The 26862-nt window shown below is 51.9% G+C and overlaps 1 protein-coding gene across 2 annotated transcripts in view; it reads left to right on the top strand.

The window, feature by feature from the left end:
* ZBTB7C (zinc finger and BTB domain containing 7C) overlaps positions 1-13715 on the top strand; it is a 109820-nt gene extending 96105 nt beyond the window's left edge. For both annotated transcript variants that reach the window (XM_061400114.1, XM_061400113.1), the window contains exon 3: positions 10874-13715. In XM_061400114.1, the coding sequence (XP_061256098.1) occupies positions 10874-11552 (679 nt within the window). In that variant the 3' untranslated portion in view covers positions 11553-13715. The remainder of the gene's footprint in view (positions 1-10873) is intronic.
* The last annotated feature ends 13147 nt before the right edge of the window (positions 13716-26862 follow it).

The following is a 26862-nucleotide window of genomic DNA, read 5'->3' as shown; positions in this document are numbered from 1 at the left end:
GGCGCTGCTGCCACCCCATGTCCTCTTAGCAGTTTAGCTCTGGGAATTGCTGGGAGCTCATTCTTTTGCTTTTCCTCAGTGGACCCAAAGCTTCAGTTTTGAGGACAGACTACTGTGTTTTGAATCAGGTAGATTATCAAATCAGGGGCAATGCTTTGAGGGGAAAAACAAGATGAGTCCTGCTAAATCACGAGACTCGCTCTCTCTGGTGGCTTGAAAACTCTATTTGAGGTTGCCAGCGAGGGTCAGGGAATAGATGACAGTTGTGGAAACAGCTCTGCAGGCTCTTCCGGTGACTGCTTCAAAGGACAACTCTGATTGTTTCCAAGGTGGCCTTGGGTCCCCTCGCAGCTGCTGCTGTGAAGGAAACTCCAGCACACTCTCCCAGCTGCTCCAGGCTGACAATAAATGGAGAATTTCCAGGTGTAGAAGGGCAGGCCCCCCATACCTGGGGGTGTGTCCCCTTCCAGCCAACAGTGCTGACCTCAAGTGCTCACTTCTCTCATTGCTGCAGAGCAGCTAGACCCAAAGTCCCTAAGATTCACCCCCTCTCAGGTACTCCTCACTAAAGGCCCTGCCACTCTGATGTCACTCCCACCTCCCACCCTGCATTTACCTTAGATCCACAGAACACCTGAAAGGTTTCAAAAAAGCACAGGGATAACAGAAAGAAGACAAGCAAGAGCCCAGTCCAAATTCAAGTGTAGTTCATCCATCTAGCAGTCTGTGCCTCCAAGCCCAGCCCCTTGGGAATGGCTTTAAGACGTGGACAGTCTTCACAGGCCAGATCCAGAAAAGCCAGCCCCTGAGTCCTGCCATCCAGGCTCCACCTCCTTTGCTTGTCCCCTGAGCAGATGGTGGACACTGGGGACACCCCTCCCTGCAGGGGAGACCCAGGACTGTAACTTCAGTGGGAGGTGCTGCATCAGAGGGTACCCCACGGGATCCTGCCCCTCCCCCCACCCCACCCCCCAAGTCCCCATCTCCCTTCCCTCCCCCACTTTCCTCTGGGTCTTTCCCACAGTCCGCTTTCCATGAGGGCCATGTGGGGCTGAGTCCCTGCCTTCCCTAGGGAAAGTTTTTAACTTGGTCAGTCAAGACAGTCAGACTTCTCACCCTCTTGACACCAGAACATCCTCTGCGTGGGCCTTCTGGCCTAGCTAGCTTCCATGCGGGGTTACATAGGAGGGTCGCATTCCAGACCCTCCCTCCTAGCACATTCCTGCTGATCACTGAGGGTGGCCTCTGTGCCCGCTGGCGGCAGGCTCACCGCTCCTCCAGGCCAGAGTAGCCCTCCAGCCAGGGGCCCTGGCCTCCATTCGGGTTAATCCTGCTCAGCCATCTGGGTCCCCAGGCCTGCTTCCAGCTGAAGCAGCTCCATGCCCACCTCTATCCGCAACTCCCCTCACTCTTTTCCCACTGGGCACTGGCCCTCCTGAGAAAGACCAGAAAAGTTCTGGGACCCGCCCCCTCCTCCAGCACCTCCTCAGAGCAGAGATACTGGGAGTGGGGGGAGGTTGGGGACTCTTATTTCTCACTGTGGGCTGTGGCTGGACATGATGGACACCCCCTGACACCCCTCCCCATCACATTCCTCAGAATCACTGATTCCTTGCTTCCCTCCTGCCTCCTCCCAGAGCTGCCCTGTAGGATTCCTTTCAAACATCAGAGAGCCTCAACCCTGGCTGTCCAGGTCGGGGTCAACCCTGGCCGTCCAGGTTGGGGTTGCCTGTGACTCTCGCTATAGCCAAGTCCCCTCGCAGCCTTTCCGTGGGGACCTCCTTTGCAGCTGACTCCTTACTGCCACCAGCTGTAACCCCACCCTCCTTCCCCAGCTCCACTTAAAGCCGCAGCTGCTGCCTCTTTGACTCAGAATTCCCAGTTTCCCTTGCAAGGCAAAGCCACTCGCTGGACTGGAGCCCGAGAGGCAGAGGGACCCGGGACCTGCTGCCCTCCTGTCCTTCTCTTGGACATCATTTCCCTTTCTGGGGCCTGAGTCTTCGCCTAATTACAGCTGAGCTTCTGCCCTCTGGCCAGGTCTCCTTTCCTCTCTTCTTGATGCTGACCCACTTTCCCTCTCTCCTGGGAGCTATGTCTCCCCGCAAGGTGGCCTTTTGGCTCAGGCTCTGAGTTTCAGCCTCCAGTGCCCACTTCCAGCATGTTCACGCCCCATGGGAACATCATTCCTCATGACTACAGCAGCACAACATGGCAGAGGGCCTTCCGACAGAGCCCCTTCCACCCCTAAGGTCCCACTTGCTGCTCTCATTCTATGGGTGTCCAAGAAGGGCCTGAGGCCTCCCACCAGCATGTTGTCTATTCCTTGGCATCAGGAACCTCACCTCTGGGTTCCTGATTTCAGCCAGGCCCACGGTTGTCCCACACTGGTTTTCCCAGCTCTGAGACAACCCTGGTGCCCCAGAAAAGGCCTCAGTGGCTTCAAAGAGAGTGTGTATCTCTGGCCCCATGCTGGCCCCCCTCCTAGCTCTGACCATCCTACGGTCACCTGGGCTCCAAGCCCTCTGTCTGTGCCTGAGTCTATGTGTCCACTCCCCCAGCCTGGTCCAAGGTCACCGTTTTCTGCCTGAGGCTGGCCGGGGCCTGTGCCGGCTGCAGAGACAGACAGATCCTGATGAAACTGGTCCCGTGGCTCTCACTTGGGAGAGAGAACTCCAGGACTTAGGGCAGAGGCAGTCTGGATCAAGATGCCCCTGACCCCCCTCATCTGAAAATCTGGAAGCCCAGGCCAAAGGTCGAGACTCCAGGGGCCACCAGAGGTGCTCTAGGATGGGCCTTGAGGAGTAGGGAATACGTGGGCCAGGGAAGATGGGAAGGTATTCGTCCTCTCTGCATGTCCTCTAGGATGCGGCTGTGCTTGGAGGGGCTTTTCCCTGCCCACCCACATCGCAGGGCCCTCCCGCTCCTTGTTGCCCCAGACCCAGTCATCACTGCCAACTGGGCCTGGCCCTGAGTCTATGAAGGCTTTGGAAGACTCTTGGTTCCTCCTGTCCTGCCACATGGGTCCTTGAGTGCAGGCAGCCTGTCCAGGGAACCCCTGGAGAGCATCACTGGGCAGGGTCCCCTCCCAGCCCCCCAGCATCCTGTCTGAAGCCTGGCTCTCCCAGGTGCCTGGAGCGACGACTGTGAAGTCAAGAAACTGCAACACTTGAAAAGAGACCAGTCCCCATGACAACAGAGGTCCCACAGAGGCCCTGGAAAAGGATGGGCAACCTCTGTGCCCTGAAGTGTCAGTCTCTGATGCCCCGCAATTCCCCCAGTCTCCACCAAATCCCCTGTGGACACCCCGTAAAGCCTGTGGCTTTTACCCTCCAACCCCAACGCCCAGTGCAAGCCAGCTGCTGATTGCCCTGTAGCCTGACAGCTGTTGGCTCTCAAGGCAAGGCCAGGATCCTGGCTGTTGCTGCTTTTTTTTTCTTTTCCTGTATTTTCTTTTTAGTTCTCCCACCCCTGGCAGCTCTGGGGACCTTATTAAGATAATGTAATGTCATTAGCAGTGGCAGCAGGAAGAGAATTTTTCTCCGACCATCAGGTTACCAAGAAATCTGGATGGGTGGTGCTGGGAAAGCGTTCTCCTTCCTGGGAGCCTCCAGGACCCACGACCCCTTCCTTTCACTCAGGGGAGTGAGACCACAAGTTCTGGCTTATCTTTCTCGAAGAGGAGCACTTGGAGTTGGAAGGGGGAATGCCTACTGGGGCTTGCACGGATGTGACTTGGGCTGGCTCCCGTGCGGGGTAAAGGGACGAGATGGCAGACCAGGGCACAGGGCAAGAGAGGAGCGTGTCAGATTTGGGCTGGGGAGTTCTGAGAAGCGGCCCCACACTGGCAGGCCATAGCCATGACCACCCACCGTACATTCAGTGGTCAGCACTGGGTGGAACTCCAGAGCATCTGGTGGGTTCTTATCCGAGCAGGTTCTGGTACCATCTGGGCCATGTGCTGAATGAGGAGGAAGAGAGCAGGGTCTGGTGGGCAGGGAACACAGAGCTCAGTGTCTCCCAGGGGCTACAACCCCTTGGACAGGGCACGGTGATCAGGAACTCCAGCTTCAGGGCCTGGATCTGCCTCTGACTAGCTGTGTGACTTTGGCCAAGCCTCCTGCCCTCTCTGGGCTCAGTTCCCCCACGTAACACAGAGGGGTTGAAGCAAGTGCTCCATAAGTTCACACCCAGGTTTATGATCCCATTTATCACCCAAGATCAGGAAAGCCCTGGACCCATTACGGCACTTCTCTTTGCCTCCACTTCCTCCCAAGAATGATGGAAACTCTGACTTCATGGGCTTTAGTGAGATAGGGTATAATCACCTGCACAGTTACGCCTCCACCGGAGCACACGATTAGTTCTGGCAGGACTGTCCCTGAGCCTGGGTCCCTTTTTTGCATCTGCTGGGGGCCAGTGCTCCTTGCCCATGAATCTGCTGCTTCCTGCATCATCTTGCTGTCTAGGCGCCTAACAAGACAGGTCCCTGGGAGCCAGGGACAGGACGGTGGCTCCACAGGCATGAGGAGCAGCTAAGGAAACAGCACACACGGCGGCCCTGCCCTGGGAATAACATGCCTGGAAAACAAAGACAGCAAGGACAGCCTCTGGACAAGCGTCCCCGCCGGCCAGGAGCGCCCTGAGTGGGAGCCACAGAATGCAGATGGGGAGACAGGGCCCCTAGAGCTCAGGACTTGCTGGGCAGGCAATGCTCATATGTAAGTGGCCATTAGAGGGCAGGAGAAGGCGACGCAGACACGTGGTCCTCTGTGGCTCCCTCCTTGCTCCTTGAGTGACCTGCCCTGGGCTGCAGTGTTCAGGTGCTTTGGCAGGTCAGGGCAAAGAATGAGACCTGGGTGGACAGGGGAAGGTATTATGAAAGACTGCACTTAAGTTTGACCTTGAAGGATCCCGGGGATTAGGAGTGGTAGGCATTTCGGGCATGGCAGTTTGCAAGGGCGAGGGCAGAGCTGAAGGACGAGGGTGCAGGGAAGAGGAGGGCGGGAATGAGGGGCTCACGGCTGGGAAGGAAGAAGCGCATCTATGCTTGGACATCTGGTGGGAACCTGAGGATGGGGCGTGGTGTGTCCAAAGATACGCACAGAAGGGGGAGGAGCCAGGGCTGCCCAGCATCCATCCCATAATATGGCAGGCTCTGAGCTGGGGGCACCGGCAGTCCAGCTCCTGCTGGCAGAGATGCAAAGATGCAAAGCTGGCCGGAGCAGAGCCCACTAGGGGAGCAGCAGTCTGTGTGGTATGTGGGTGCAGTACCGTGAGGAGGGACAGGGGACTGGCAAGGGAGAGAGGGTGATTCTTTTTTCCAGCTTTATTGACATATATTTGACATTTAACACTGTATATATTTAAGGTGTACAACAGTGAGGATTTAATATTCATATATATTGTGAAATGATTACCCACAGTCATGTTAGTTAACACACCCACCATCTCACTTAGTTACCTTTTTTTGTGCTGAAAACATCTAAAATCTATCCTCTTAGTAACTTTCAATTACACAATACAGTGCTGTTCACTATAGTCACCAAGGGCCCCCAGATCTTATTCCTTTGTAACTGAAAGGGGTGAGCTTGTAAGGAGACTGAAAAGCTATTTTAATGGGTGAGTTAGCACAGAGGCCATTTGACAGGGTTTGGGGGCTTGGAAGATTTTAAGGGGAACCACCGGACTCCTAGCTCTGAAGGAAAGTGACTAAGAGTTCACTGGCTGAGAGTCAGGCTGGAACGTTCCAGCTTCACTCATGATGCCTCCGCCAGCAGATCAAGAATAGAAGAGTCATGATATATGAAGCCAGCCAGCCAGAGATTCAGTATTAGCCCATTACCCAGATGCAAACATTCTCAGAACACTAAAGGTCTTCCCTAGTGGCTCAGGCAGTAAAGAATCTGCCTGCAATGCAGGAGACCCAGGTTTGATCCCTGGGTCAGGATGATCCCCTGGAGAAGGGAATGGCACCCCACTCCAGTGTGCTGGGCTACAATCCATGAAGGTCACAAAGAGTCAGATACAACTGAGCAACTAACAGACATATTGAGCCTCCCATTTTAGAGGTCAGGAAACTGAGGCCCAGGGCAGCTAAGGACCTGGTCTGGTTCTTGGAGTGTGCTGAGCCGAGGCCCAGCTCAGCCAACACACTTGCACGTCACATCTATGTGGAAAGGCCGTTACTGAAATAAGGAGGCTGGGCCACCTTAGAAAGCCATTCCCTCCCTGGAAATGGGCCAGGTTGGATCAGTGCTTTCAAGGTCCTGGGAAGCATACGGCTAGCGATGCAGGTTACTCAGCCCCTGATTCAGACATGCTCCCGGTAAACTAAATGATCGCTAATTTTTTTCCAGGACTAACTTAAGAGCTCCGTCCACTCCCCTCCCCACTGCTCTCAGGAAAAGCCTCCCCTGGGGACAGCGGCTCCTGCCCAGGCCGAGCTGCTTCCACAGCTTGGCCCAGGCTTCTGGCCCCGGAGACAGAAGGCTGGCTGCCGATGCCCTGGTGTGACTGTCTGGGCTGCACTTTTTGAGGCAGCCCCTACAGGCCTCAGGCTGGGAACACTCCGTAGGAAATCCTCCAAAGAGCCTGCAAACAAACCCCGCCCAGTTAGGCCTCCAGGCCCCTCTGCCCCTCACTGCCTGGTACCTTTGGGAAAGCTCTTTGACTTCTCTGAGCCCCCATCTCTTCTGGGATCCAAGTGAGGAAATTGATCCAGGTGTGTTGAATTAAGCTCATGCAAACCCAGATTCCTGGTCAATAGGAACTCATGTCTGGGCCTAGGTTCAACTCTGCACAGAGAGGTTAAGTAACTTGCCTAAAGGTCATCCAGCAAGTCAGTGGAAGATCTGCAGCCGGAAGGGGTTCCCACACCCCTAATAGGGGCCCCCTGTCCTGACTACACCTTGCTTGTGAATAATGACCTTCCAGAGTCATTGAGATGGTGTATTCGCCTGCCCCAAGCAGGCACTCAATGAGACAAAGTTACAGTCACCTTCTCAGCACTTCTCACATACTTGGGCCAATCGCTACTGAGATGTGATTTATTTTAGATGCCGTAATGAAAAGCTCAGAAGAGCAGTGCATATTTAAAGGAGGCCCTTGACATTTGAAGATTTACCACTTGCATTGTCCACTATTTGAGGGTGACCCTCAGGGTCGATACTATTAAATATATATAATAGTAATTTTTTTTAATCGACCTTATAAGGTTGCAGTGAGGACTGAATGAGAGGATGTATTTAAAGCCCCACTGGTGACGCTCCACCAGGCCCCGAATCTCCAGGATGGAGTCTCTCAGCCAGTGAGTGAGCCTGGCCAAGTACCGAGCATCAGCGTCTCATCAGAGCCTGCTCGAAAGTGTGGGGTCCCAAGCATACTCCAGGGGTACAGATAGCACTTTGCACCCCGCCCTTAACATGTTCACACAGGCCACAGCGCAGGACTTAGGACAGAGGCCTGGGCACTTCTGGTCCCAGCTCAGTCATTATCCTTCCGGTGACCTTAGGGACTTCACCTCCCTGAGCCACTGTTTGCCCCCCAGCCAAGTGAAGGATTAACCTAGGCAGGTGGTTCTCAGACCAGCAGCAGCAGCAGTGGCATCTGAAAGCTTGTTCAAAATGCAAATTCTCTGCTCTCTCCCCATAGACCTCCTGACTCAGGCTGTCTGGGAGGGGAGCCCAGCCCTCCGTGCTTCATCAAACCCTGATAATGGCTCATTACCTTTGAGGCCCACTAGCCTAGACACTAAATCCCCTTCCTGCTCCAAAATCCAATCACCTGGATGAAATGTGGATTACGGAGACCCTAAGAGCAGGATGCTGGTGGGGGGAGGGCACATGAGATATCACAGCAGGGTACTCACTGTGCACTTGAGGGGCAGCTGGTGGGTTGTGGGCAGGGCAGGGACCCGGGGGTGGGGGTTCTGGTGTGTGGAGAATACCAACCCTCCCTTCCTCCTCCCTGCCCACCCCCCTCTCCGCCCTCACCTCCCAGGTGCCCGGTTGCCTTCTAGAGACGGATCCATCCTCCTGATCCTTCTCCCCTGCTCCCCCCCAGCATGCTCATGAAAGTCCTTTTCTCTCCTGCTCCGCCCCTGGGGAGCTAGTCAGAAAAAAATGAGAGCCAGCGAGACCTCTAGTGGCCGGGGGGACACCAGGCGGCCAGAACCCGCTCCCGCTGGCGTCCTGGGTTGCTGCTGAGTGTGGTTTAAATCTGGCCATTTTAGGGCGGGTGCCTGGACTCCACATCTGCTCCAACATCAACCCCGAGCCAAAAATGACAGGCAGACGCTCCACCCAAGCCACACCTGCAGGGAGGAGGTGGGAGATGACCCAGCTTCCTGGCCTGAGGGGCCTGGTCAAGGAAGGTGCAGAAGGCCGAAGAGAGTTATGGCTCCACAGACTCCACCTCGGCCAGCCTGAAAGGCTCCTTTAGCTGGTTTAGGCGGCATTCAGTCTTTATAAGAACAGTCTTGAGATGTCAGTCCTCCTTTCAAGACCACCAGGAGGTGTGTGGAATCCAGCTCAACACGAACCCAAATTTCTGTGCATCATCTCTGCACACCAGGAACTGATGTCTCATGCGAGGTTCAATTCTTGTGCAGAGAGGTTGTTACTCACCTAAAGTCACTCAGTTAGCGGTGGGTCTGCAGCTGGAGTAGGGGCTCCCACACACCCTATGGGAGGCGTCCCGCCACATCATAGCTTACCTCTGAATAATACCACTTAAACCCTGCAAAGCTTTGCCCTAGCTTAGGCTGCATTCTTGTTGCACCTGGCTCTTTTGTAAACCCTGGAATTGTCTGCAGACAAAGAGGAGAGCCCAGGGCTGGAGCTAAGAAACCACAGCGCTGGAGACTTGAACAATGTGTGCCTGCTATCTGGAACTTTCAGATTAGTGCTGAGGACAGGCAGGTCTCAACAGCCCAGGGGCTGGGATGGGACCAGGTGAACCCAGAGGGAAGACCCCGTTGCCTGGAGAGAGCGGAGCTGAAAGTGCAATCCAGTATCAGAAGTGGCTGCCCACTTGGAAGACAATGAAAGATTGCTGACTTTCAGGGGGCCTAAGGCAATGGCACCCCACTCCTGTACTCTTGCCTGGAGAATCCCATGGATGGAGGAGCCTGGTAGGCTGCAGTCCATGGGGTCGCTAAGAGTCAGATACGACTGAGCGACTTCACTTTCACTTTTCACTTTCCTGCATTGGAGAAGGAAATGGCAACCCACTCCAGTGTTCTTGCCTGGAGAATCCCAGGGACCGGAGCCTGGTGGGCTGCTGTCTATGGGGTCGCACAGAGTCAGACACGACTGAGATGACTTAGCAGCATGGCCTCAGAAAGTCTATTTTCCATTGTGTGAGACAGGTGTTGATGGAATGGGTGCTTCATTCTCTCTGATCTTATTCCTAAAAGGTGTTCTGGAGTGACAGAGGCCTTTCAGAACCCAGCTCCCACTCTACTCTCTAATCCAGGGGAGGAACCACACCTGTTGGAGTGGTGCAGGAGTTGAGGGTGGGCTTCCCAGGTGGTGCCAGTGGTAAAGAAGCCACCTGCCAATGCAGGAGATGTAAGAGATAAGGGTTTGATCCCTAGGTGGGGAAGAGTCCCTGGAGTAGGAAATGGCAACCCACTCCAGTATTCTTGCCTGGAGAATCCCTTGGACAGAGGAACCTGGCAGGCTACAGTCTATAGGGTCACAAAGTGTCAGACACGACTGAAGTGATTTAGTGCGCGCGCAGGCGCGCGCGCACACACACACACACACAGTTCAGTTCAGATCAGTCGTTCAGTCGTGTCCGACTCTTTGCGACCCCATGAATCGCAGAACGCCAGGCCTCCCTGTCCGTCACCAACTCCCAGAGTTCACCCAGACTCACGTTCATCCAGTCAGTGATGCCATCCAGCCATCTCATCCTCTGTCGTCCCCTTTTCCTCCTGCCCCCAATCCCTCCCAGCATCAGAGTCTTTTCCAATGAGTCAACTCTTCGCATGAGGTCGCCAAAGTACTGGAGTTTCAGCTTTAGCACCATTTCTTCCAAAGAACACCCAGGGCTGATCTCCTTTAGAATGGACTGGTTGGATCTCCTTGCAGTCCAAGGGACTCTCAAGAGTCTTCTCTAACACCATAGTTCAAAAGCATCAATTCTTCGGCACTCAGCTTTCTTCACAGTCCAACTCTCACATCCATACATGACTACTACTGGAAAAACCATAGCCTTGACTAGACGGACCTTTGTTGGCAAAGTAATGTCTCTGCTTTTTAATATGCTATCTAGGTTGGTCATAACTTTTCTTCCAAGGAGTAAGTGTCTTTTAATTTCATGGCTGCAATCACCATCTGCAGTGATTTTGGAGCCCAAAAAATAAAGTCTGACACTGTTCCCACTGTTTCCCCATCTATTTCCCATGAAGTGATTGGGACCAGATGCCATGATCTTCATTTTCTGAATGTTGAGCTTTAAGCCAACTTTTTCACTCTCCTCTTTCACTTTCATCAAGATGCTTTTTAGTTCCTCTTCACTTTCTGCCATAAGGGTGGTGTCATCTGCATATCTGAGGTTATTGATATTTCTCCCGGCAATCTTGATTCCAGCTTGTGCTTCTTCCAGCCCAGCATTTCTCATGATGTACTCTGCAAAGAAGTTAAATAAGTGGGGTGACAGTATACAGCCTTGACGTACTCCTTTTCCTATTTGGAACCAGTCTCTTGTTCCATGTCCTAGTTGAAGGTAAATTCTAGCCGGGGTCCCATTCCTGGGCGTTGACACCACGGCAGTAGGGAGCCTTGGCTGGTTCTGGAGGGAGGGCAGCAGAGAGCCAGGGCGGCCCCGGGGGTTGCAGGCAGGGACTGACTCCGGCTCTGTGTTGCAGGCAGGACAAGCTGAAAATCCACATGAGGAAGCACACGGGGGAGCGGCCCTATCTGTGCATCCACTGCAACGCCAAGTTCGTGCATAACTACGACCTCAAGAACCACATGCGCATCCACACGGGCGTGAGGCCCTACCAGTGCGAGTTCTGCTACAAGAGCTTCACGCGCTCTGACCACCTGCACCGCCACATCAAGCGCCAGAGCTGCCGCATGGCCCGGCCCCGGCGCGGCCGCAAGCCCGCGGCCTGGAGGGCCGCCAGCCTGCTTTTCGGGCCCGGCGGCCCGGCCCCAGAGAAGGCGGCCTTCGTGATGCCCCCCGCGCTGGGCGACGTGGGCGGCCACCTGGGCGGAGCCGCCGTGTGCCTCCCGGGCCCCAGCCCCGCCAAGCACTTCCTGGCCGCGCCCAAGGGCGCGCTGAGCCTGCAGGAGCTGGAGCGGCAGTTCGAGGAGACGCAGATGAAGCTGTTCGGGCGCGCCCAGCTCGAGGCCGAGCGGAACGCGGGGGGCCTCCTGGCCTTCGCGCTGGCCGAGAACGTGGCCGCCGCGCGGCCCTACTTCCCGCTGCCCGAAACCACGTGGCCTCCATGTCTGAAGCCAACAATTAGGCTGGTCCTTGTCCACCCCGGTCCTGCTTCCCCGTCCCCTCCCAGGCCCACCTGCCCCATCCGATGGGTCTGAACTTTTTATTTCAAAAGGAAAAAAAAAAAGAAAAAGAAAAAAAATAGCAGCAGGAGTGGTATTTTCCGGGCCTCCTGAGGCAGCTGCCTCCCCTTTGCTGGTGTCTGAGATGGGTGTCTTCTCCCAAAAGGCCTGGCCTCTCCCTGGCTGCCTCTCCCTGCCCTCAAAGAGAAATCCACAGGGGCCCATATCACAGCGGGGGCCCCAGGCCACGTGTCCCAAAGCACCTTGGAGCTGTGAGGGTCTAGAAGGAGGGAGGTGGCTTGGCCAGATGCAGACCGGATGGAGCAGGGAAGGGGGTGGGGTCCTGAGACACACGCCTGTGGGCCCCACTGCTCTGTAGTGGAGTCCCTGCTAACTCGGTTCTAATGGCTTCATTTTCCCGGTCTCCAGTGGTCCTAGGACCCTTAGGGGAGATGCCCTGTTGGCTGGGAGGCCTCCTGGAGTCAGGAGCGAGGCTCCTGGAATCCAGGCCCATTTTCCCCTCCCTGGCCTGTGACCTTGGACCTCTTCACCCTCTGTACCCCAGTTTCTCCCTGCTGTGAAAGAGGGCTGGTGATTTCATTTCCCTTTCCCACCCACCCACATGCTCATATCTGCCCATCCCTCCAAAGAGAAGCCTGAAGAGAGCAGGAGCTTGCACTCTTAATGCCCCTGGTGATACTATTTTACTGGACTTAGTTTTATCACAACCATCTTTACATTAGCACAGGTGAGAAATGTGGCCATGCTAGACAGGGTGACAGAGGAAGAGGGCTTGGGTGTGGCTTGTCCACAGCCCCCAAGAAGCTTTGGGGAACTCCAAATCCTACCTCCCCTAGGGGCACATCCAGAGACGACCACCTAGCATGGTCCCCACCTCCACATACCCCCGGCAATGCCATAAGGAGTTTTTTAGGACTCTTGGGGCCAACACAGAAAGACAGGCCACCTCTCAACACCTGGCCGTTGCCTCCCTACATCTGATTCCCAGAAACAAAGCGCCCAGTTACCCAGGTATATGTTCGCTTTTCGGTTGTGGGCTTCTCGGGGCTTTGGCATTGCTGTGTTTGAACACCCACAGCCCCTCCCTGGCCCCCCGAGGAGGAAGCCGGTTGTCCGGTGTGGGGAGTCTGAGCCTTGGCTCCAGGACGGGCGTGGAGGGCTCTGTGAGTGAAGGCTGTCCACCCCCTCTCCCGGGCTTTCCGGTGGGTAGCCATCCTGAGAAGGAAGACAGCTGGGGCCTTCCTGATCTCTCCACTTTCCTGCCCTGCCCCTTTTCTTGCTGAGTTTGCTTTTGTTTCTCAGTAGGCCAGAAGGGAGGCGAGTTCATCTGGGCGGGTGGGCAAGGGCTGGTGTCCCCAACCCTGGAGCTGTGGGCACAGAGACTTCGGCTCTTCCTATTGCCTTGGCTTCTTCCTGAGCAAACACAAAAAAAAACAAAAAGGCCAGAGAAGACCACAGACTCTGTCACTCTCCCAGCTCCCCCACTCGCTGGAAGAAACCCCTGCCTCCACACACCACCTCTGGCCCTTTGAGCAGAGGGAGCTGTTGCTGACACCCTGTGGTCCTCGGATGTCATCTGCTGGGCAGCACCTCTCAGCTTCCCGTCTCCAACTCTGCCCTTCGCTTCTGGGACCCACCAGCCAACATGCCCACGTACCCCCTCCTCAGTCAAGGGAGTGGGGCTGACCCAAACTTTAAGAGAAAACAAGGGAAGATGAACAAATTAGAATCCAGTGGTGTTGGGGCTTTTGTTTTTATTTTGTAAAGGTAATGACTTCTTATAAACTCAATTTTTCAGACGACTGGTTAGTTCGTTTTGTTTTCTCTTGGCTGCAATTTGGAGTTGTACATTGTAAAATATCCAAAGATGTCGAGTACTGTATGATCAAGAACTTGAAGCAAATGGGTCGTAGGAATGTTTGTGTTTTGTTTCCTTTTTTTTTTTCTTTTGGATGTTCCGATTTCCCTGTCTGTCTGTGGGAGAACTTTGGAAGTTTTTCTATTTATAACTTTTTTATGTGATTGCTTTATGTAAAATGACGCTCAACAAGGTTTGCCTTAGTGATTCAAGGGACAATCTTCCATAACTTTGGTCGCACGCCGTATCCCACCAAGAAAAACTCTCAGCTAATTTTCTGGCCTATTTATTAAACAGTATTAACTGACTTGATGAAATTATATTGAGAGTTGCACTTCTGTGAGAGGCGACAGCCACAAGACAATGTGCAGACATTTGTGGCTCAAGAGTTTGACAATTGGGTGTCACAAATTTATAAAAATGTTGAAGACACCTTTATAAAAAAAATTACAAATCTTTGACCCTTATTTAATAATGTGAGGGACAGCGTTTTAAGTAAAAGAAAGCCACAGGAACTCAACTCGCTGGTTCCATTGATTCGCCTTTGCATTGTCTTGCAGGTGTCGGGGTGGGGGCTTTGAGTGGGGTCAACTCTACTCAGAAACTGGAGCACAGACTCTTGGAGTAAAATGGATCTTTGAACTGATGGGGGATCCAGAGCTCAGGTCTTCAGTGGTTCCCTGCAGTTTTGATTCGTGAGGCTTTGCTGGATCTATAAGCTTGTGGGTATCTGTGACTCCGAGTGTGAGGTATGTGTATGTGTGTGTTCACATGTGCAGATACAGCCTTTGGTGTGTGAGCAAGGGAAAGTGAAAGGGGTGCTGACCATTTTAACATGACAGTCCTACCAGTCACCTGGCTTGGCATCCAGAGTAACCTGTGGCTGGCCTTACTTCCATCTCAGCCTTTCTCCTTTTACTCCCTGGCACTGGCACTGGACTTCTCTTCTTTATTAACCTGATCCTGTCTCCCAAACAGGGAACATTAGACCCTGAAGAAGGTAAGGGAATATAATGGGGTCAAGCTTACTCAGAACCCAGAGCACCGACACTTGGAGTAAAATTGATCTTTGAGCTGCATTTTCTGTATAACCAAGGGTTAACCTAGAGTTGCTTTTCTGTCTTCAGATCCCCTTTCTTCCCATGGTAAGCACTCTTATAAACGCAATGCAACATTTCTCAGCACAGGAAGAACACGGATCTGGGTTTCAGATCCAGATACAGGCTGTGTGTCCTCAGGCTAATCACTTTCCTACCTTGGTCCTCACTTGCCTCGTTCAAATAGGAAAGGAGATGGAGTTTCTCCAAGAAACTTCCCCAAGTTTTCTGCCCAACTTAAACACCCCTCAGCCAAGGGGGCCTGCCAGTTGGGGGATTGCGAACTGAATTTTAAAGAAATAGCCTAAAGCAACCTTCCCCATAGTACAAAACTCCTCTGAAGTCTCCTGTTGTGGCTCTGAAATTCACGTTTTTGCATTCTGTTACACAAGGGGCTTCCCTCCTGGCTAAAGTTGGTAAAGAATCCACCTACGATGCAAGAGATCCAGGTTCGATCCCTGGGTCGGGAAGATACACTGGAGAAGGAAATGGCAACCCACTCCAGCATTCTCGCCTGGAAAATCCCATGGGCAGAGGAGCCTGGTGGGCTACAGTCCATGGGGTCGCAGAGTTGAATAGGACTAATGCGACTAAACCACGACACAATAGGTGTGTGTTTGTCTTAATTTTAAAATATTGTCTTGAACGTGACTTGCCGTTCCTCCAGGATCTTCTAGTAAAGTCAGTGCCCCTTGGCTGCCTTGCAGCTTGGAGAGGCCCAAGCGCGTGGCTGACTGAGCACTTGAGGATAAATCTGGGCCTGTGCAAGGGAAAGGAGGACAGCTGCTTGTCAGGATCTGGCTCAGCTTGTGTATTCTAGCATCATTGGGTCCCCTTTCTGGGGATCGGTGTCCACTGAGCACCAGAGGTGAACAGGGGGAAAGGATAGGGAAGTGGGCCCACTGGACCCTGACTTCTGGGGGCTCCTGAGCTCATCTGTGGTCCTCGGATGTCACTTCACCTCGGATGAGTGAAGTGGCCTCTAGTCCTGGCCAGTTAGGTGTTTCCTGGAGCCACACAGGACATGGCAGGCTCCCTGATGTGCTCAGGGAGTGGGGGTATGGACAGCAAAGGGACCTTCAGTAGAGAGGGACGGACAGGAAGGAGGCTGAGGCCACTGAAGACAGGTCAAAGAAGCAGGTGCATCTTAACCTGGAGAAGAAGGCTTAAGATGTGTTAGAACAGGCCTTGGACCTTCTAAAGTTCTGTTAGGTAGAGAAAGGATCATACCAAAAGTTTGGCCAAATCAAACCAATAGGGGAGAGATTCCAGGAGACAGCCAGGTGCCCAAGCAAAGGAAGACGACTTCCTACCACATGGAATTATCCTAAAGGGGAATGAGGTCCCTTGTGAGGGAGTGAGCTCTTGGTCACTGGAAGGGTTTAACCTCGCCTTCCAAGAAGCAAAGATTCCTACGTGGAAGGAGGGCTTTCTGGATGGCCTGTCCCTTGGGTCATGCCATCTGACTTATAAAAAGGAGAATATATATCCTCATGGAAGAAGGACCGTACCAGGGTCAGGGGGTGACGAGTGAAGAAGATAAGTTGGAACACCTTCACAAAACTCAGTGTGGGGGCTTATGGCTGCCTGCTGCCCCCCACCCGCCATCCCAGTGACCTACAGCAGCTTGGGGCCAGAGAAACGGGACTCAGTGTAGGAAAGGCCCTGATTGATTGTGAAATCCCGGAGGTGTGACAGAACAGTAATGAAGCAACAGGAAGTTAAGACTGTCTCTCTCTCAGGCCTTCATCCTAGCCCAGGGCCCGCCCTTCCCGAGGGGAGCAGAGGTCCCCGCCACACCCGGCACACCTCTGCACAGACCCCCCTTCCTCCTCTCCTGGGACCTCACCGCCGGCACTTCCTGCCTGTGCAGTTTCCAGAAACGGGCACAACTGGCTTTCCCCTTGCAGGTTCCCCTCTGAGAGCCGGCGGAGGGAGGGCTTCTGAAGGGAAAGTGAGAGGGGGACAGGGAGGCCTCCGCTGTCAACTCCCTTCATCGGAAGAGTCTGTCCCTCAGCCCGCAAAGGTCCCGCAGGAGGGGAACGCGATCCGCACGCAGAGGCTCCGAGACCCCCGGGGCCCTGGGACAGGTTCTAGAACCAAGGATGTGTGTATCCGAGGCCCCACACCTCCCAGTCCCGCCGGGACACTCCCCTCTGTCCAAACCCTGACCGGAGCCACGGGGCAAACGCGACTCACAGGCTCCCTCTTCCGGCCTCTGCAGCCCCTGCTCCCAATCAAGGTGGAAAGAACGGCCCCAGCAAAGCGAGGTCAGTCCGGCTGATCCCGAGTGATGGTCTGGAAATCAGACCGGTGGGCAGACACTAGCCTGCCCCAGCCTCACAGCCGCCCCCCTCGCCTCCCCTCCCTGCCTTGGGCACCAGAGGGGAAGGGGGCGGGGCGGCGTGAGGCAAGCAAACCGCTTCTTTCCTCCCTTCAGGTTTGAAGCACTGAGGATGGAGTCAAACATGCATTTCCAGCAATTGATGGGGAGAGAATTCCCCGGGGGAGGTCCTGCTCATTCTCCCTGCTCACCACACCCTGGGCAGGGATGGCAGTGACCTTGAGAAGCAGCGCCACAGGGCCCAACCAAAACACATGTGCCCAGAAATAGCCTAAAAAATAAAGACATCTCAAATCTGGACAATTCTGGAAAACCTCAGAACTGATCACTTTATCTCCACCAGACATGCGCGCGCGCACACACACACACACACACACACTCTGTCTCTCTCTCTCACACTCACACACACACAGAGTTATCAGACTAATGATACACAGGCTGATGTCATTCTTCCTTGTAACAATAGGATACCCAGCAGTGCACCAACGAGACCCAGCAAAGGTTTTCCCCAGAGTCTCCCTGCTGGAGTATTTGTAACGCACACTCTCATTTCCATCCTTTGGATCCTCTATTTCACCATGAACTCTGACCCTGACAACTAGAGCAAAAGAATAAACAAATCAGTTTCTGGAATAAGGAAGGAAGATAGGATGAATCAGATCCCGTTGCCATGTTCCTCTAAAAATGAATAAATTAAGGGCAAACCCTCTGAGTAACATTAGTCTTTATGCCCCTGGGAGACACTTACCTCCATCAGTCAGCTGGCTTTTAGCCTATGGGCACACGTCATTAATCCTATTTGTATCAATCGTGGTTCTTAGTCCAGACCCCACCCCAGATAGCTTAAGTAGAAAAGGCTTATATTAAAGAAAATTAAGTCCTTAATAGAATCTCCATAAAGGCCAAAGAGTCAGGCTTGTGGGGCCACCAAGCTCAGTTGCACAGGTTGCATACTGCACAACACGTCTTTCGAGCTTCTCCATTCACACCCTAGACAGGGTTGTATAATTGTTATACCATGTACTAGATTTCTGCTGCTGCTGCTGCTGCTGCTGCTAAGTCGCTTCAGTCATGTCCGACTCTGTGTGACCCCACAGACGGCAGCCCACCAGGCTCCTCTGTCCCTGGGATTCTCCAGGCAAGAATACTGGAGTGGGTTGCCATTTCCTTCTCTAGATTTCTACATCATAGCAATTTCCTAGCAGATGGCAGTAAAGTGTCCAGATGTGGTTCAGTTCAGTTCAGTTCAGTCGGTCAGTCGTGTCCGACTCTTTGCAACCCCATGAATCACAGCACGCCAGGCCACCCTGTCCATCACCAACTCCCGGAGTTCACTCAGACTCACATCCATCGAGTCAGTGATGCCATCCAGCCATCTCATCCTCTGTCGTCCCCTTCTCCTCCTGCCCCCAATCCCTCCCAGCATCAGAGTCTTTTCCAATGAGTCAACCCTTTGCATGAGGTGGCCAAAGTACTGGAGTTTCAGCTTTAGCATCATTCCTTCCAAAGAGCACCCAGGGCTGATCTCCTTTAGAATGGACTGGTTGGATCTCCTTGCAGTCTAAGGGACTCTCAAGAGTCTTCTCTAACACCACAGTTCAAAAGCATCAATTCTTCGGCACTCAGCTTTCTTCACAGTCCAACTCTCACATCCATACATGACCACTGGGAAAACCATAGCCTTGACTAGATGGACCTTTGTTGGCAGAGTAATGTCTCTGCTTTTCAATATACTATCTAGGTTGGTCATAACTTTTCTTCCAAGGAGTAAGCGTCTTTTAATTTCATGGCTGCAGTCACCATCTGCAGTGATTTTGGAGCCCAAAAATAAAGTCTGACACTGTTTCCACTGTTTCTCCATCTATTTCCCATGAAGTGATGGGACTAGATGCCATGATCTTCGTTTTCTGAATGTTGAGCTTTAAGCCAACTTTTTCACTCTCCTCTTTCACTTTCATCAAGAGGCTTTTGAGTTCCTCTTCACTTTCTGCCATAAGGGTGGTGTCATCTGCATATCTGAGGTTATTGATATTTCTCCCGGCAATCTTGATTCCAGCTTGTGCTTCTTCCAGCCCAGCATTTCTCATGATGTACTCTGCACAGAAGTTAAATAAGCAGGGTGACAATATACAGCCTTGACATACTCCTTTTCCTATTTGGAACCGGTCTGTTGTTCCATGTCCAGTTCTAACTTTTGCCTCCTGACTTACATATAGGTTTTTCAAGAGGCATGTGGTACCCTTGTCTAATTTGCACAAAGTCCATGGCCTGCAATCCAGGAACCCAGAACCACCCTAACCCGCACTGTGGACAATTGCTCCATAAGAGATTTGATCACTGCTGCTGCTGCTCATGGTGTCGTGATGATGACAGGCCCAGACCCCACAGCTCTTCCGACTAACACCAGGCTGAGGACACTGGGACTCGCCCTGTGGCCCATTCTTTACCACCATTCTCCCTAGAGAATGGATTCTACACTTTTGCACTTCCTCCTGTTGCTCTGGTCCTGATGCGTCTGATGGGAGGAACTCAGGCCCCATGCCTCAGCCTAGCAGCAGGCTGACCAGGAAGTAAGCTTCTGGCTTCTACCTGAGAAGGAAGGAATTCACTATGCGAATTCTCCCAACAGAAGAAAAATTCCAGTAATGCCGGGTGGCCTCAGAACCTCACGAGTCCATGCAGTATTTTGCAGAGGAGGGGCCTAAAGCTCCAAGCCACAAAACCATGAGAACAAGGCTACTGAGTGAGCCCTAGCAGAGTCGGGGCTGGAGGCCCAGTCTGCTGACTCCTGGTCACTGCACTGCACTCTCCCCTTAGAAGCTGAGGCCCAGAATGAGGCAAGAATGAAGCCCAGGACGAGGGAACCAAAGTTGGCTTAGCCAGAGCTCATACTGGCAGTTTCCTCCAGACATCTCAGCCCTCTACAGCGCTGGTAATCATCATTTGTAATTTCCCCCTCCCTGAGCCTATGAAACACTCAAAGTTGCCTTTCCAGGCAATAAGCTTGGTCAGCATGGATCTTTTGTCCCCTCTCCCTCTCACAGCAGATACAGCCATCTCTGCTTTCTCATTACATCCGGGAGCCTGGAACTGTAACCTACACTTCTCTGCTTTGTTACTGAAAAATCTGCTCCGTGCTGAGCCTCCCTCCTCAGAATGGGTTTCCTAATTTAATCCACAGAGCAGAGGCTGAAAGTGTGTTTTAATGAAAATGGTCTTCTGTTTTGCCATTCCAACATCACTTCTGTAGGAGCCTCACTCTGAAATACAAAAGTGCCTTTTCATTTCCTGGTGGCTGGGATGTCCTACATAGGTGGTGTAGCAGTTGCGGGGAGAGAGGGTGGCTGAGCAAGAAAGAACATGCAAAATGTGCCAGTGTGGACACCCTAAGGGATACTACCTCACTTTCTCCTCCAGAGGGCGCTCCTGGTGTCTGGAAGGATTAAGAGGCTCCCTTCCAGTCCGCATTTAGGCCCCGCCTCCTGCCTTTGGGGGGCGGGGCCAGGCGGGATACTTGCTACTGAGCATCCTTGTTCAGCCTCGTTTTTTTTTTTTTTTTTGGTTCATAGAAAGGAGGTGATAACAGTCTACTTGCAGGGCTCTGAGAAGGCCAGAGGGCCCATGAGGAACACCAGCCCCAGCTGCCACTTAATAAAATGCTCAGTCCACGCCCATTTCCTTTCTTCATTTTTCTGTGACCCAGCAATAGCATTTTTTAAAAACTTTTGGATGTGGACCATTTTTTAAATCCATATTGAATTTTAGTTCAGTTGGTAAAGAATCCGCCTGCAATGCAGGAGACCCAGGTTTGCTCCCTGGGTCAGGAAGATGCCCTGGAGAAGGGAATGGCAACCCAGTCCGTTATTCTTGCCTGGGAAATCACATGGACAGAGGAGCCTGGCAGACTACAGTCTGTGAGGTTGTAAGAGTCAGACACTACTTAGCGACTAAACTACTGCTGCTATTGAATTTGTTACAGTACCGCTTCTGTTTTATGTTTTTGGGTTTTTGGCCATGAGATCTATGAGGTCTTAACTCCCTGACCAAGATTCAAACCCACAACCCCTGCACTGGAAGGCGAAGTCTTAACCACTGGACCACCATGGAAGTCCCGAGCATTTTAAATAATTGTGCTTATTTATGTTTCCTTACATATTTCTTTTTGTTATCCTTCAAATGGGAAAGGAAGGAAGGAGGGAGAAAAGAGAGAAGGAAGGAGGGAGGGGAGGAGAGAGGAACAGAGCTGCATGCATTTCTTATCCCAGTGATTATCTGAGTTGTTGTTTTGGATAATCTGATGATGATGGTTAATCAATTGCCAGTTCCTGTGGGGAAGACTGGGAGAAGGAAGTGACAAGGACATCCTCTTTTTAAATCAGAATGATTGAGCTGGTAATTTCTCAGGGTTTGCCTGGCATGTAGAGCTGTTTGAAAACACCCAAGGAGACCCACTCAACTTGGCCAGTGTGATTACATGTGGCCGGGCCTCCTCTCCAGAGGCTGCTGGGTTACAGCCCAACCTGCCTCAGCTCCCAGGGCACAAGCAGGGACCACTGGAGGGCTGATAGCATCTGGCAGCCTATATTGGGGGGCCACCTGGAGCTGCTGTACTGAAATAAAAATATGCAGATTGTGACCTGCTGAATTCGGAGATGAAAGCCACCCACATGGGGATGGCAGGGAGCTCCCTGGGATTGGTTTGATTGAAGGTGCAGTTTTATTAATAAAACACCCGAACAAAGGAAGTAGAGTCACAAGATTTATTGCTTACAAATCCCAGAAATGGGTGAGGTGATGAGCTGCAGGAAGGGTGATCCTCCGTGGTGAGGAAGAAGCAAGCACCTGGTCCTTATGAGGTGGTTGGGGTGGAGGTCACTAACTTTTCTCAATCCAAACTCAATCCCAGCAAAAGCAAGGCAGGAACTTGGGGCAGGAATCTTAAACTGAGGTTCTTATCTGAATGTCCAGACTCTGGAGGCAAGCCAGGTTGTCATGCTATAAAATGACTGGGCAGCAGCTCCAAAGAGCTTTGTTCTCATCACACACACACACACACCAGTGTGGGGTAGAGAGGTGAGCAGAGGCCACTGTGCCAGGAAAGAAGGAGTCATGATTTCAGAATCTGATGCTGAAGAGTTAGGTTTGGAAAGGTGGAAAGTGTCGTTAGTCCTGCCCTTGGGCTTCAAAGCCAGGCAGCTGCCCTGGCCCTGTGTTTTAAAAGGGCTCTCCCTGGGGCATGGAATCTAAGAAGCTGATGGGAATGTGCCCATTCTAGATCGCTCATGCACGGAGGACCAGGAACCCCTCAATTCCCTGTCCAAACAGCCTCACGTCCGCTCCCAGTTCCTGCATGGACCTCTCCCCAGATCTTTCTTTCTGGAGGCAAGTTGCTGCTCCCCTAAGCTGAGGACAGCAGAGGTGGCTATTTTGGGGGCAGGTCGGATAGAGCTAAAACATATGGACTTAAATGTTCACATGCCAGTGCTCTCAGCATGAAGGATGGAGGGGTGTAGGATGGGAGGCCTAGCCCTGCCCCCTTCCCGAACCCCAAGAAATCTGAGACTAACTGGAACCTGGCTTTCCAGGCCTTTATGAAGTTATGCTTGTCAGGGTAGAAGGATGCAACGTAGCTTATTTGACAATTTTTTCTCTTGACTTCTGCGTTTCGATCTTTAGACACATGACACGTGGCCCTTGGTACTCTCACCTAAGCCCTGCGAGTGTTAGGGAAAGACAGGTTGGGGCCCAGCCGTGGTGGTCCCTGATGCTCCATAAAGGAAGGACGTGGGGTGTGAAGTCTGGCAGGGGGCGGAGCCCCTGACGCTTCCGGTGCGTTTTGACTCCACGTGAAGTCGCCTGCACTTCATTGAAGAAGCTGGATGCACTGGGGTGCCAGCAAGCAGGGCTTTCTTTCTCCACTACTTCCTTGACCCCTACTCTGCTGATCACCCCACATTTCCAGAAGGTTCCATATGTTTTCTGGTTACAGTCGGGTATAAGAAAAGTCTCACTTTCAGTTGTCTGAACAGTCCAGCCCAACCCCGCATCAAAGCTTCCATGTGCCCCCGTCACTGCAGCTCTCCTACATTCCTCCACAGAGTTCAGGCCTGAAACAGGCTCAGGCTTCTGTGGTGGGGACTGGACAGGGGCTCCCTTAGCCTATTTAGGCAACTGTAATAAAACACTGCAGACGAGGGACTCATAAACAAGAGAAAAGTGTGTTTCCCACCATTCTGGAGGCTGGAAGTCCAAGATCAGGGCGCTGGGAAGGTTGGGTCCTGGTGGAGGCTCTCTTCTGGGTTGCAGACAGCTGTCTTCCTGCTGTGTCCTCACACGACAGCAAGCAGAGAGGAAGCAAACTCATGGATGACTCTTCTAAGGGCACTAATCCCAATCATGGGGCTTCCACTCTCCTGACCTCGTCTAACCCTAACCTCCTCCCAAAGGCCGCACCTCCTAATGCTATCATACGTGATGAGGGTTTCAGCATATGTGTTGGGGTGGAGAGAACGTAAGTATTTAGGCCCTAACGATCTCCACTCCTTGCACTCCACTCCTCTCATGCCCACTCGCTACTGTTTCTGGCTCCTCTAGGGGGCAGCAGAGAGGAGGGATGCAGGAGAAGGGCAAGGTCTCAATGCAAGTGAACCTAGGAGTGGGGTTTTGTTCTCTCCCCAGCTGGAATCTCCCACCTGACATGGTCCCCTGATGGAGACGAGGCTCCTCTGTCTGACTTCCTACAACACCTATGCATGCATGCATCCATGCTAAGTCACTTCGCTTGTGTCTGATTCTGTGTAACCCTATGGATAGCCTACCAGGCTCCTCTGTCCATGGGATTTTCCAGGCAAGAATACTGAAGAGGGTTGCCATGCCCTCTTCCCAGGGATCTTCCCAACCCAGGAATCTTGTCTCCTGCATTGGCAGGAGAGTTCTTTACCCCTAACACCACCTGGCACCCGACAAACCAGCCTGAATCCAGATGGAAATTCCGCAGGGGAGGACAGCTTACACCCCTCCCACATGCCATTTGGAGTTGCAGTAAATATTCCTCTGTCTGAAGCTGGGTCTTTTCAACTGTATGAGCAGTCCTGAGTCCCACCATTGGGAAACTCCCTGAATGGGGCAGACAACAGAAAGTTTCTGCACATTTCTGCAGGCTCTATTTGTTGACCAACTGGACACTGAGACATTCTGACCTTTAAAGTTCATGAAGGCGCTGGTGAAATGTAATTATAGCCTCCCACACTTTATTTTATTTGAACATCAAAGACAAGTGTCTGTCTAATCTTTATAGTGAGACATATGAAACAGACCGCCAACAGAAGTACTACATGCAAAGACTTGTGTAGGCTATTCATTCTCTTTTCAACACATCACGCAGAGTGCTAGCAGACAAGCCAGGGGAGACTAACAATGAAGCAGAAAGGGGATTTATTTAAAGGATATTGCAGCTCCAAGGACTGACAGGAAGTTGGAGAGACGACCCCAGAAAATGGAGAGGAACCAGAGGCAGGCCATTAGCAGCACCACCTCCAGCAGCCGGAGAAGTTGCCACTCCATGAATGTTGGCTCATCTGGGCATCTCTCTTCCCAGATGCAAATTCCCTGGCAGGAGCACCTTGTAGCCAGGCTACAGCACAGGACCCCCAACAAAACGGATGTTCCTGGTCCTCTTAGCTCCTGCTCATTCTGCTATTCATTTATGGAGGCGTCTCCCTCCCTGGAAGAGTGACTGACTATAGGGTCGCTGAGTGTCAGAGGTCCCAGGCAGTCATGTGCTTGGTCTCAGAGCAACAGTCACACACTCTGTTACTCTCATCCATTCATATGAGAAAGAAACATCATTGTGGCTTCTGATTTCAATAGCAGGTCCAACCATGGAGTTAGAGTTTCATATGCCAAAGTCACTTATTTATGATTAGAGGATTTTGGAAAGTTTCCTTAATCATTTATTATCTTCAGTCCTACTTTTCCACTGCTCAGGATAGCCTGCTGAGCACCCACGCATGCAAGGATGGCCTGATGGGGTTACTAGAAATTAGGAGACTGATTTTCAAGCTTTCTTCGGCCAACTGATTCTCTGTGCAACCTTGAAAAAGTTACCTCAACTCTCTAAATCTGTGTTTTAGGAAAATGAGGGAGTAGGCGAAATGAACTGCAAGATTCCTTGTTTCTGTTCCTAGAAGCATTTGGAAAAGGGATAATTTGCTAATCCAAGGCCATCCCATCTCTTTTCAGGTTTGAAGTTGTCTAGTATGCAAGATGTATATAATCCAAGGTTGTGTGAAATAAATATTACGGAGGATGACTCCACTCTGGGACCAAAATAGCCCACTGGGGACGCCCCTCAAGTCAAATTACCAAACAACATGCAGCGTTGTTTCCACTCTTGTCTTTGCTGCACAAGAAAGTTTGCTAACTAGTCTTTTTGCAGACATGCATGAGTGCATAGAAACACACAGGCACAAACACACACACTCACACATGCCCATGTTATCATCACCATGGCTTAGAGCAGCATATGTGGTTTATCTCTGCAAAAAGCTTTCTTTTTCATGAGTATTGCCTTAATAGAAAACACAGAACAAGTTCTTGGGCTTTCTCTCTCGTCATACTCAATTTTTTACTTTATTCTCTATGTTGGATAGGTTGCCTGTCTGGAGATGTGCCAGTTGACATCTGTGTACAGAACAGAATCTGGCCAGGAATGTCAGGACACCAGACAATTGGTTTTCTCTGGGGAGACCATCCTTTGTCTTTACCCCCAGACTCCTTGCTGTGCAAGAGATGGGACAGGGGAGATTGGGGTGGGATGGAGTGTGATGAAAAGTGCCTTTGAAGTGACACCCAAGGGAGCCTGAGCAGACATACATATCTACTTCCAAGTTTTGTCTGCAGATCAGTTTCCATGACCAGAGTCAGTGCTGTATGTTGATTTATGAAGGGAGACCAACTTTCCAGAAGCCCTCAAGGTGAGACAGTGCTCCTAAAAATGTAGCGGGACAATCAGGGGGCAGGGAGGTGGGCATGCATCTTTCCTCAAGTGCATAAACAGAGTTCTTAGCGAGGAAAAGTATACTCACAAACCACACACGTTATTCTGTATATAATACACGGATCTTTGTTACATTCAATTCAGTTCAGTTGCTCAGCTGTGTCCAATTCTTTGCGCGCCATGGACTACAGCATGCCAGTCTTCCCTGTCCTTCACCATCTCCCAGAACTAGCTCAAATTCATGTCCATTGAGTCAGTGATGCCATTCAACCATCTCATCCTCTGTCCTCACCTTCTCCTCCTGCCTTCAATCTTTTCCATCGTCTGTCAGTTCTTCGCATCAGGTGGCCAAAGTATCAGAGCTTCAGCTTCAGCATCAGTCCTTCTAATGAATATTTAGAACTAATTTCCTTTAGTATTTTTATCACATTATTGATTGGAAAATCTGTATTATGAACTTTTTAAAAATCAACCCCCAGCCATGGTTTTCTGAGGACCTCTGTGATGCTCTCAGACCAGTTCTCATAGCAACTGGAAGGTGAAGATACCGCACCTCCAGGGCAATCTCATGCCCTTCCAGACCACCTGGGGGTTAGTCCAGAAGAGAAGGATCAAGCAAAAAGAGTGGGTGTGGTGGCAGGGGCCAGGGACAGAGATAAGGAAGAGCAATATAATCCAGTCACCCCCAAGTGAGGAGAAACAGAAACAACCAGTTAGCTTGCTGAGATAATATGTACATTTCAACAGCTCAGAAAAGAAAAATTCATGACTTACTTTCCAGCATAAATTCAGCTGGGATCTTTCCTTACATAGAACTTCATGGGGGATTTCCCTGGTGGTTCAGTGGTTAATCTCTCTGCCAATGTAGGGGACACGGGTTTCATCCCTCGTCCCATATGTCATGGGATCCCATATGATCATCCCATAAGATCCCATAAGTCATGGAGCAACCAAGCCCTTAAGCCACAACTACTGAGCCCAAGTGCCTAGAGTCTGTGTTCCCCAATAAGAGAACTCACCGCAATGAG

The sequence above is a fragment of the Bos javanicus genome, chromosome 24 (assembly GCF_032452875.1).
Source record: "Bos javanicus breed banteng chromosome 24, ARS-OSU_banteng_1.0, whole genome shotgun sequence".
NCBI classification, from domain to species: Eukaryota; Metazoa; Chordata; class Mammalia; order Artiodactyla; family Bovidae; genus Bos; species Bos javanicus.
This window is presented reverse-complemented; position numbering and strand designations above follow the sequence as displayed.